Source organism: Triticum aestivum, chromosome 3D, assembly GCF_018294505.1.
Source record: "Triticum aestivum cultivar Chinese Spring chromosome 3D, IWGSC CS RefSeq v2.1, whole genome shotgun sequence".
Lineage (NCBI taxonomy): Eukaryota > Viridiplantae > Streptophyta > Magnoliopsida > Poales > Poaceae > Triticum > Triticum aestivum.
The window spans coordinates 389,996,089-390,008,807 of NC_057802.1; the positions used below are offsets into that span (position 1 = coordinate 389,996,089).

General features: G+C 43.2%; 1 protein-coding gene across 1 annotated transcript; it reads right to left on the bottom strand.

Moving 5' to 3' along the window:
- Positions 1-1,803: 1,803 nt before the first annotated feature.
- LOC123079102 (indole-3-pyruvate monooxygenase YUCCA2) lies at positions 1,804-5,284 on the bottom strand. Its single transcript, XM_044501775.1, has 4 exons — positions 4,178-5,284; positions 2,788-3,036; positions 2,543-2,665; positions 1,804-2,375 (listed from the first exon to the last, which is right to left on the bottom strand). The coding sequence occupies exons 1-4, from the start codon at positions 4,934-4,936 to the stop codon at positions 2,193-2,195; spliced, it is 1,314 nt and encodes a 437-aa protein (XP_044357710.1). The 5' UTR covers positions 4,937-5,284; the 3' UTR covers positions 1,804-2,192.
- Positions 5,285-12,719: the final 7,435 nt, after the last annotated feature.

Here is a 12,719-nt window from a genome sequence, read left to right on the forward strand (position 1 = left end):
CCAAACCGAACCGGGGACTGGGAATGGATGCATGGAAGGGAGGGGGGCAATACCTCCAGAGCTGGCATGCCTGCGGCTCGCCGTCCTCACGGCCGAACACTCAGACACGCCGCACGCCCCGCCGTCGCTAGGCCCCGCCCCAACCTGCCCTGCGGCGAGAGGAGCTGCCCCGCGAGCAGGCCGAGGCTCCCCACGAGGGGCGCGCCCGACCAGCGCGAGCGCCAGATCCCGCCGCCGCCGGCCGCCAGCGGGGTTTGCCCGCCGACGATCGCCCACGACGAGCGCCAGATCCCGCCGACGAGCGCCGCCAGCACGCAGCCCTCCACGCCAGCCACCGTGGCAGCCCAGCGTCGCCGCGTCCCGCACAACGCCACGTTCCGGCCAGGGTAGATCGCCCCACGGCGAGCCCGCCTCGCGAGAAGGAGAGAACGCCCCGCCGCCGCCCATGCCGGGCGGGCTTCGCCCGCCGGCACGCCCTGGCGGCGGCGAGGGAAGGGATGGGAGAGGGACGCGGTTCGGCGGCGGCTAGGGTTTCCTCCCCTGCCGCCCGTGGGAGCGCCAGAGGAGGTGCCTGGTATGTTTCCTCCTAGACAATAAACAATAATTTATTTACTCATAAACCACACACCAGAACCACGTACGTCTTGCTCTCAAATGCTCCTCGGTTGACGCGTGGCTAGGGAGGGTTAGAAGCTCATCAACTCGGCAAAGCATCCAGTTAATCAAGGTATGCATGCACACATGATCTGTTTCATTTTTCAGGCATAGTGAATGATACTATGTGTAGTAGAGCAGTGAGTGAATTGAATTGATCCAGTCCCTTCCATGCAGATCTAACGCACCTGAAGATCCATGGACGAGAGCACCCGAATTTTTCCCCTTGTTGAAGACGAACAGGAACAACAGGTGAAAAAAATCACAGAGAACAGCAGATATACTAGCGTCGCAGGCTGTCTTGTCCACAGTGAAAGGAAATCCCTGGAATATTCCACTTGTCTTGGCAGTAGTAAGATTTACCTCGTCGGCCTCAACTCCAACTCCGAGTTACTTTTGTAGGACGTCCTCATGTTGTGTGCCGTCACCGCTGCTGTCATCTCGCCAATGATACGCACAACGGCTGCCCGGCCAGCAACCAGAACTTTTGCTGCACGGCTTGCCTACCAAAAGGAAAACGGATTCCCAGTAGGTAGCCGGATTTCCTTTCCTTTATTCAGTCCTACCTAGCTAGGGCCGTAGCCCTAGGACATGGCTAGCTAGGAAGAGGGGCCTCTTCTTGAGCCTCAAAAGCTCGTAGCCGAAAGTGAACTCGATGATGGAGCAAAGCAAGAGTAATTCTACAAATATAGTGCAAGTGACATAACATAACATAAGCAAGCACCAAAGCAGAATCTTGTTCTGAATACCAACTTGTGAAGCTTCCGGCTGCTTTGCTGGTCGGTTTGATGCACGAGGAAATATATATACTCCTGTTGGTTTCTTTTGTCTAAAGTCAAACTTTGCGAGTTTGTAGGAACAAATATTAACATTCAAAATACCAAATTAATATCATTAGATGCATCATGAAATTAATTTTCACAATGTGTGTCTTTAGTACTCCCTCTGTTCACTTTTATAAGGCCTTGAAGACATTTCAAACAAGGTGTAAAGTAGCTCATTTTCACTTGTCTGAAACGACTTATAAAAGTGAACGGAGGGAGTATTGTAGATGTTGGCATTTTTAAATATAAATTGCTCAAACTTTATGAAGTTTGACTTAACCAAATCTAATATGCAGGGTGAAAAGAAACGGACAGAGACCTGATATAGGGAAAACCAATCTAGATTCATTGATCAGTCGAGGCCAAACAGAGCCCGATTGTCAAAACATGGTATTACCCCGCCGAGGATGATACACAGCAGCCTATATATAGGATGGTTAGTCATCAAAACCAAAATAACACAAAAAAATCGACAAATACAATAGCCTATACAAGCACTACCAAGGCAAGCAACACAGCATAGCCGCTTAAACCACATGGCTGGAGTCGGCAAACATGGTATTATTCTCGCCAAACCTACACATATATTCACAAACTCAAGATCAGTCCATGGCACGCCTTCCACTGTCACCATGGCAAACAAACCGCGACCGGAGCTACAGCTTCCCTTCAGCACTCAACTGCGTCACCATGGCAAACAAACCGCGACCGGAGCTAGAGCTTCCCTTCAGCACTCAACTGCTGCTCGATGTCATGAGCGATCCTCCTCGCGTCGATCGAGGTTCCCATCAGGCCACGCCGGGTGAGTCCGACCGAGTAGAGCCCCCTCTCACCCTTCCATCCGTTTGGAAATGCTTTTCTTGGCAATCCATCTTTGTCCGAAAACAACTCCCGGTCCTGCCCATTTCAGAACAAAAAACACGATTCAGAGAAGAGCACGCAAATGCCCATTTCGGAATAAAACTGACATATGACAGACAGCTATGGTCAACACACACAGGTTGCATTGTTTTTCATCCAACTGTCATTTTAATTCGTTTTGCCACTGTGAAAATGTAATGCACCTTCAACCATAAGGGGACGTTGCTCTTGTAGCCAGTGGCAAGCACAATTGCATCAAAGTCCTCCGACCGTGTATCCAAAAACTCTACCTGTCGTCCTGATATTTTCTTGATGCCCGGATACACCTGCATAGTTCAACCAATGGAGAAATTGCAGCTCAGTACTTAAATTAAGGCAGAGACTGGTGGATAGGCTCTATCAACAATCACTTTAGTGTTGCTTTGTACTTCAGTGATATGGAACAGACCTTGATATCACCAGACCTAATCTTTGCAAATGTGCCAACATCAAGAACTGGGGTCTTCCCTGAGAGTGACTTGAGCTCGAGGGGGCCGACGGTAGGCCGCTTTAGCCCAAGCCGAGCAGTATCCCCAAGCATGGTCCGTGCTACGAGCAGTAGAATCCGGTCCACCACGTGGACTGGGAACCACTTGAGCAGCCACATTGACAGCCCAAAGGTAGACTGACCCAGCATCTCCCTGGGCAAGATGTGTACCTGCCAATGATGAACAAAATCTTAGCTAGCCCTCACAAAAAGGCAATGCAACATTTGGACTTAATGATTGGATCAGAAAATTAATCGGCACAAATTTCTCTTTTCTGGAGTCTGCTTTCTGCATGCTACAAGAAGCAACACGACCAATTTGGTCCCTGGACCAAACTTATTCCCTTATCTCCAACATAGTATAGTAAGAAAACCCTGGCTTGCATTGTTTTGGAAGGGATGCTTGCTTTTCTTAATCTCACTAAGCTCTTTCAAAGCTGAAAGAGCTGTGAGAAAGGAATGCACCTAGTCATAAAAGGTAGGTTCTCAAGTCATTTTGTTAATGTTTCTTTCTAAGTGACAGACTTATGCTATGCTCTCGTGGTGGTGATGGGGACCCATGGCTAACATGTGCAAATCATAGTTTTCCTGTGAAGCATAAACGAGAAAGCTCTTTGCACTATAATTGGGGCAAGAAAACTATTAGCAGGCAACTAATCAAGGAAAAGAACATGGAGATGAAAGACGCAGCTGTGGCCAAACAATATGCAAGTACACATGCGTGGAAATGAATCACGAGAAATAAATAATTCAAAGACTAATAGGCAGCAATGGAGAAGCCTTTTCCAAGAATCTCCACCTTTCCTCAAGTGGCAGCTTGTTCTTAACCCTGAACTTTGCACAACAAAGCCAACTTTGCTGCAGGTGTGAGAACCAATTTGGCCTTGAAAAAAAAAACTGTTTTTGATGTGCACTGCACTAGTGATTTCAGATATTATGCCTCCCTTAAGTTGATAAGCACGCTTGAGTCGTTGGTACAGACGACTCAGCAAGTATAACCCAAATATATTAACCAGGGGACACCTCCTGCCACTAGTCTAGGTTTGCCATCTCATAGGATTAGTATTGGGAAACATATGCTCCCTCCATTCACAAATATAAGATGTTTTGGATATTTCAATATGGACTCCATACAGACAGAACTGAGTGAAGAAACACACTAAAACGTGTCTATATACCTCCGATTCAGAAAAAAGTCTTATATTTGTGAATGGAGGGAGTATTATATAAGTAATAAAAAGAGTTCACGGTACAATGACTGAATAACATTGTCAAAACAATAATGATAGAGGGGAAGAAGAAAGTCACTTACAGTGTCTCTTACTACAATATGGGGCTGTGCATTGTGATCGCAGAGATCTAGGCAGACCTCCATGCCAGAGTTGCCACACCCAACAACAAGAACACGCTTCCCTGCAAATGCACAGCCAGTTTTGTATGCACTGGTGTGCACAACTGTTCCCTTGAACTCTTTTAGTCCGTCGATCTCTGGCTGCACAACCTCAGCGTTCTCACCAGTCGCCACAACCAACCACCGAGATATATATTCCACCTCCTCTTCTATTCTGCCTGTAAGTTGCGATCTCACCCGCCATAACAGAAGCTTCTCGTCATACTCTGCACGAACCACCACATGGTTGTACTTGGGGCAGATGCCGAACTGTGCAGCATACTTCTCCAAGTACGCTACAAACTTCTCCTTTGAGGGATAAATAGGGTAATCAGCAGGGAAAGGCATGAGAGGAAGCTCACAGAACTGCCGTGGAAGATGAAGGCTCAGACGATCATATGTTTTGAGCTGCCACAGAGAAGCTATGCAGTTGGAGCGTTCAAGGATGAGGCTGTCGACACCCTTCTCCTTGAGACATGCAGCAACGGCAAGCCCTGATGGTCCTGCACCCACGATAATAGGACCGGGAACCCAGGTACATCGCTCCGAGCGAGTAACAGCAGCATCTGTGCTCCTCTCCCTGCAGAATTCTTCAACAGGCCGGCGGCAGTTTTGGCTGATGCGGGGTTGGAAGATAGGATCATGGACTCTCTTCCCCTCACTTTCACTCCAGTGATCCATGCACGTAGTAGGCTTCTAATGGTGTTTCCTTGATCTAGCTAGTAGTATGCGGCTGTGTTTGCTTCGATCTCAACTCTGTCAAACATGAATGCATGCACCACAGAGAAAAGATGAAGAGTAGGTATGTTGTATCTCACGAAGAGTTGGTGCAGATGGGAATGGAAGGCAAGAATCCTTGTTATTTGAGAGAATTGGACTCCTCTTTGCTAGACAAGTTGAAGAGGAGGAAAAAGGATGAAACGAAGTAGAGGGGAAGTTCTGAGGGTGGCTGTCTACTATATATATAGTTCTGTGCCAGCTTTAGATGCATGCCCTAGCTTAGTTCTCTTGCCCCGTATACCCCCCCACCCCCCTCCCTCCCCATGTAAGCACTCATGATTTTGAATGAGATCAACTACGGCCACTGAAAGGTAATATAGAAAGTAACCTGAACACTCAGCGGACGTGTGGCAAGATCAGAATAAAAGAGAGCATGCATGAGACATCGGAACCTATTAGTAGTGGCATAGTTTAATCACTGAACTGTGCATGACGCGTAATCCGCATGGAGCACGTCGATCATGATGAGCTGACACTTTTTTTCATGACATGAGGAATTAAGTACATTGTTGCTACTTAAATTGCAAAAGCTAAGTTGGCTAAAGTAAGATTTCTAAAAAGAAGTGAAGTCTATATATTAGCTAAAGCAACTGCAACAGGTAATCTCGCGTGCCATGATTTATTCTCCCCTATCGAGTGCCCCAGTAATGAGCGAATGCAGTTCAAAAGAAACAATTCAGGTGCCTACAAGCTCAAATGTAACTTTGGGTTACTACTGTGCTATGAACTGTGTGTGCCATTTTTAAAGATCGCCTATGATAATAAGACTATTCACCTGCAAAAGATCGACTTCATCAACGTCCAGCAGACTAGCACCATGGAAACATCTACCAAAGAATGATTTACGGCGATTCTTTGAATTGTGGTGTTAACTGGTAGGGCCACGGCAAATCGGAAATTTTGGAGTTGAACTTTTCCAATGATTGTCCATTTGGGAGGATTATTAGACCTCAACAGTTGCCAGCCATCAGCACTTCTGTTGAAAACATCAACACGGCACTGCATCTGACAAATGAGTTCCATAGAAGCTGATCAACTGGTGTACCCGATTTCCTTTTCGCATTCAGAAGATCCCCACACAAGAATAGTGCCGTCCACAACATCTCTCCATGGTAGGGCCTAACAATTAGAAAGGTCAAACAAATAAAGATGCACAGAATTGGCATTGAGCTTAAATTGATCCCAAGTTCTTCTGATATGAACTGAATTTGCAAGAAGGAAAGAAACTAATTCAATGATCCGAGCATGAATATTTCAAGCAAGTCCAGAAGTCCATTAAGAAACAGGGTGTCTCAACTTCTTGCCGCCTTAGCCTTTTGCTAACTCACTTCACATCTTACTCTTGCATACCTTTATGTAGCGCACCCAACTCAGTAATTGGAGCTGAGGGCGGAAGGTAACACCACATCCAAAGTTAGCAGGGGCAGCCAAGGCATTTTCTTTAGTTGGCCATAAAAGTTGATCACAGCTAAAAAGGTAAGAGAACCTACAAACAGGGCCATATGTGCAGCTGTTCTTATGGGGGCAGCAAAGGTGTGATGAGATCTGTGCAGCAATGTAGCAAGTAGCAATAAGAACAGGTTCACTATTCACCTCTTGCTGATAAGCAGTCCATGCACACTTTTTATGTATGCTAGGCATAAACCATGTAGTTCTCACAAGGCGACCATTAATTGGATTAGTTCTTCATGAGTTGTTGCTGATCCTTGTCGAGGCCATTTTTTACTTTTCATTGATGCTTGCTGAACTTTCATTGTAAGACATTGAAACTCTTTCTAACAATATGGCTGTGTGCATCACCATGATGAAGAGGACAGGGGTTTTATCCTCCTTTTTGAAGAAAATAATGCAAGCAGTTCTCACAAAACTTGGATTTCCACCTGGCAAACCAAACACCTGATGTTATCATAAAATTGCAAGTCCAACAACTAGCCTCCTCAGTGGGTACAGGCTGGTCTTCTGTGTCCTAGACAAGAGCAGCAACCTACTTGGTGGTGCCAATCAGACCCGAAGTACTGCTGCTGCACACTGAGGAAATATTACAAGGATCCATCTTCCAATGATTGAGGATCCTGAGACGTAGCTCATGCATGATATTCTTCCAGTATACTTCCTACTGGATTCCTCTTTAGCCACCCCACTGCTTTACATGATTCTTGCAGCCATAGCACTGCCAGAATGATATATTGCCTTTATTTTGGTGAATGAATAGTTCCAACGTACCTTTACGGTAAGAGTATACAGTCCTTTCGCATGACACAGATCCAAGCCGCAGAACCAGTATTCTTACTGTTATTTCCCCTACAGGACGTGACTTTGAGAAGTACTTATATCCCACCAACGAAAGGTCAAAGGAGAGCTGTGGTGTAAGTACTGGCAACGACCAGTCTACATTACATTTCTTTTCTAAGAGCCCCAGAGAGTTTTGGAATCCACTAGTGCGATGGCCTTGTCGATCTGACACAACCATACTTCTCTCCAAAGCAACGAGGCACAAAACAGTGATTGGTGTGCACCAATGCATTTGGTTGTCTGAAGATTCAATGCCGACCCATGGATGGACCAAACTGCAACGCATCAATTCAGGCTGGAGTGGAGTGTGGTGTACGATCGTTAATGTCATGCTACTTTGCCATCTACTCCCTCCGTCCCATAATGTAGGACGTTTTTTGACACTACACTGGTGTCAAAAAACGTCCTATATTATGGGACGGAGGGAGTAATAAAGAAGAATTATACGTCGCTGCTTTCGGTGGACTGATTGTGGTATCCTCAACAGTCTAGGGTTAAGTCCTTGAAATCCTTTATATATGCCTTTTGGGCTATTGCAATTCACATTCACCATTTGTACAAACTCATCTAAACTACTAACAGTTAACACATTTTATACACATTACATGCAGACATGATTATCTTGGCGCATCGCTTTCTTTTTGTGCGCAAGAAAATAATTAATATCGGACAAGTTGGAACATGTGCACTTGCGTATTATCTTTTTTACAAAATGATCATATGTGCATTGTACCAAAAAAAAAACAGTTAAGGACTGTGATATTTGGCACACGTATGGCATATAAGAAAAACTGTCACACCTCTACTTCTTTCATTTTAAAGTACCACACGATCCCTCGTCCTTTGACCTCGCCTCCTCCCAAACGACCCCGCAGGCTCGCCCGAGAAACCTGCTTCTCCCGCACATCTCGGGCGCCCACCCCCGAGAAAACTGCCACTTCTTCACGTCTACCACATGATTCCTCCTCAGGACAAAGTTACCATGGTATTCATATGCAAGTTATCAGGCCTGTGTTGCATAACTTACCGTGCTATTTACATAAAACATATCAGGTATCTATGCTTCAACAACTACATCCCTTCAAAGTTACCACTGTGTTTTGTACACAAATTATAAGGTCTTCGATGTGTAAAATACCGTGGTACTTACACATAATTTATCAGGGTATATGTACATCAACCTCCCGCCGCTCAAAGTTACCATGAGGGATTGTACATGAGTTACCGGGTCTACAGTTCGTATATTATCATGGTACTTGCACCTAAAAATCTGGGTGTGTTTCGGTAGCTTTTTCCATAGGTCAAAAATTACCACGATGTTTTTGCGTAACTTATCACGCCTATAGCACGTGTGCCCCTTATGACACTAAACATTATGTGACTTTCCGGTGGCACGCCATGTGTTATGTTCATCCAAGAGGCCCACGCGCGAGGCGAGTGTATGTTTTTAACAACTTAGTTTCCTTTGGTAAAAACGTTACCATCATGTTTATATTGCAAGTTATCGGTTATGCAGTGCTTATATTATCATGTTATTTACACAAAAAATATTGAGGATGTTTTGAACAACTTTTTCCTGGGACAAAAAGTTATCATGGTGATTCTAGGTAACCTATCAAGCCCGTAGTGCTTAAAATATCATGCTATGTACACAAAATTTATCAGGGGTATGTTTCAGCAACCCCCCCCCCCCCACGGGTCAAAAACTTACCATGGTGTTTAGTTATCGCAGTACATATGTTTTCATGCTATTTACACATGAAAATGCCAGGGGAGGGAAGTAAACTACCGTGCTATTTAAACAGAAGATACCGGAGTATCTTTTCAAAAAAAAAATCCCTACGGTCAAAGTTACCATGGTGTTTCTACCTCAGTTATCAGATGTGCGCTGCGTATATTACCATCTATTTACACATAAATTATCGGGTATCTTTTCACATTTGTCTTCCCCAATGGTTAAAGTTACCATGATGTTTGTATCTAAATTATCAGGTCTATGGCGTGAATGTTATCGTGCTATTTACAGAAATTACCGGGGGGCGGGTTCAACAAATTTATTCCCAATGATCAAAGTTACCACAAACATGTCAAAAACAGTATTTCCCTTAGCTTGCTCAACAATGAGTGTCATAGGTGAGGTGGTTAGCTCCCTTTGTTGATTACCTGCAGACCAGGGTGTGCCGGGGGGAGGGCGTGCGAGAAAGGAAAGAAATCGGAGGAGGTAGGTGGGAGAGGACGTGCGGGAAAGGAAGGAGATCGGGAGACGTGCGGGAAAGGAAAGAAATCGGGCGGACGTGCGGGGAAGGAAGGAGATCGGGAGGGAACTGACGGCGCTGGATGCGTGTGGCAGTTTCGCAATCTGCCACACGGTTGCCATATACATATTTCGGCTAAATATATATGCATAATGTTATTTTTTATTTTGTATAGTGCATATATGTCCCACAACCATGAGTTTCTTTAGATTATTTGAAGTGCACAAATGCATGTTGGATAAAATAGATGCATATTTACACTTCCCTTAGCCGGTACATGCGCAGAGATTTCATGAATTACTTGTTCAAATTTTAGTGATTAAAATGGGATGAATAAATTATATTTGTATTACCACTGATGCGCGCAATTAATTGTACCAAATGTATGTTTTGAGTGGTACTTCTGCATACTTCCATAAAAAAAGAGAAACAGATGCTAAATAAACTATGGTTGATAATGGCAAGATTATCTCTTCTGTCATTGGAGACTTCAATATTTGGAGTGCAGATGGATCCAAGGGCCTCCACCGTCTCCAATATTAGATCGTCGGTCCATTTGGAGTGGCTGGAACCAAGGGTCTTCAATAGTTGTTTATTTTTCCAAACGGAAGAACCCCTTTTTTCATTAATTTCCATCAATTGCTTTGTTAGTTTTCTTGTACTTTGTGTTCTAGCCGGCTCTCTATGAACCCAACCCCACTTTTTTATGTAATACATTTACATGCAGATGAGCACATCTCGAAAGAACTGTTGTATTTCCGCTGGCTACAAATGCACATCTCAAAAAAAAAACTATGGTTACTAACGGATGAAATGAACTTGTAAAATGTGTTTTCTATTTTGAAGTATAGATTTTTTTTTCATGTCTAATACAGTGCATTTGTAGCCATACGGCTAGGTGCACATCCTGATCAGCCTTGTGTCTGAAAATTCGTACTGCAAGAGGTTCGGTTTTGGTACTGACCATACTGCACAAGACCCAAACAGTGCTCGGAACATTGGTACAAAATGTGAAGCAATCATTACCAACAGGCAATAGTACCACCTAGCATTGTTAAGAATCATACCTCACAGGTTCAGAGCTATCTGGTTCTTTGGGAATGAATTGAGCATTTTGTTGTTTGGTACTCTTTCCTCTCAATTCTTGAAGAGTGTCCAGTCTGATATACAGGAAAGAAACACTAACACGGGCAGAGACTGCAAATCATCACAATATCACAATGAATAATGCAAGACCCAAGAACCTGACAAGGATTTTTTTTTTCCAATGGCAGTGTTTTGACAAGTACATATGCATTAAATGAAATCACAGTATTCCATAGTTGAACAGAAAATGTATGGATATCTTGAACTGCTGCAAAAAAAGATGCGCATTATTTGATTAATCAAATGAGAACTGATATGCTTACTAAGGTTTACAAATAAAAATACATTCAGTGATATTACTAAGTTGACACATCATTATTTTTAGCCTGAATGCTACTACTGAGAAGTTTAATGGAATAGCAGTAGATATAATGAACATTTTGAATTTTTTGTTCATTAGACCAGTAAGTTTACAAACTGCAACTATAAATGAGTTCATACAAGAAAGATCATCTCATAATAAATAGCAATAATATAATACGATGGTGATAACAAGATTTGTAGCCTATAGACTGGCTCGCTTTACGCATTTCCATTATAGTGTACTGTACCCTATATATGTACTAAAAGACAGAGAACTTGTTGGTTGTTTAGAGGGTAAAGAGATGGTCGACTAGAGAAGTCTTCACGGATCAGAAGTCCAGATCAGAAAAGCTCGTGGCAAACTATAAGACCTCCTGTAGTGGGTAGTATCATAAGTTAGTACTCCTTCCGCAAAGAAAATATAAGAGCGTTTAGATCACTAAAGTAGCGATCTAAATGCTCTTATATTTCTTTACGGAGGGAGTATCATGCATATAACACTAGTGTATGATACTACCTTCATAGTGCATGGTATCATAGGTTAGTATCTTAGATGTCATCATTTGTTATTTTACAAGACCCATATTAGCACCTCATTTAATATGATGCGGTATCAATGCTATGATACTAATATCCTCTCTTTCCTCATTAAATACTATGACAGCAATATGCCTAGTTGGCATTGCATGAAGTTGCATGATACTTGCTATGGTACCTCCACTACGGGAGGTCTATGGCATATGTCTCTGAGAAAAACGGGTAGATGCAGCAGCAAAGTACTCGTTGTTGTAACTTGTGTTAATCAAACAAAGAGTACACAATCATATTATATGATCCATCATAATGATGTGGAGCAAAACCACTAGAAAAAGTGAAAGCTTTGGGTATCCGAACTGTAATTTAAGGTGTCAGAGCCACCAAGAATGCAGAAAGAATTTTCTTTTCACTCTGCTTTTACCTGTGATAGACGGTTATAATAAGGGCAAAGTTGCACGCCTGTGTTGCTTGCAATATACAAGTACAACTTTTTAAAGCTCGAGAATCTATCCTGTGACTGTGAAGCAGTCTAGCTAAACTAATAATCTGGAATAAAAACAATGAGACACTTTCCAGTGTTTTCTCATCACTATTGACGTTTTCGGCCGAAAGTTAGTTGTTAATGTAGAGTGTCACAGATTGAAGAGGTAAAGTCTACCAGATAAGATCACACTAACCTTGCGATTCACTACAAATACATGCTAAAAGCTACAGGATAGCTCATAATGGCAAGATTAAGTAAGCAAGCACACTGAACTATTGCAGTGCATAAACAGTCATATAATGCATGAAACAGCCTGTAAGGCTCCAGAGCTCAAACTTCCATCTAGTATGTATTATCCCTCTAGCCCTTTGCTCTCATAAAAATAAATACACTTGCACATGCTCAAACTCAAATTTATGCAGCTTAAATTTTCTTGTTACAAATAGATCTATTCAGAACATGTCATATTCTTCCAAATTTCCAATAGCAAACATTATTATATGCAATCCAAACATTTCATATTCTTCCAAATTGCCAATTTCATATGCTTAGACCATTAAGCTATGGCCTCATGAGCCAACCCTAGACTACAGGAGCCACATGGGCCATGTCATCCAATAAATATATACTAAACATAGCTTTCCAAAAGGAGTTAAATAGTTTCCAT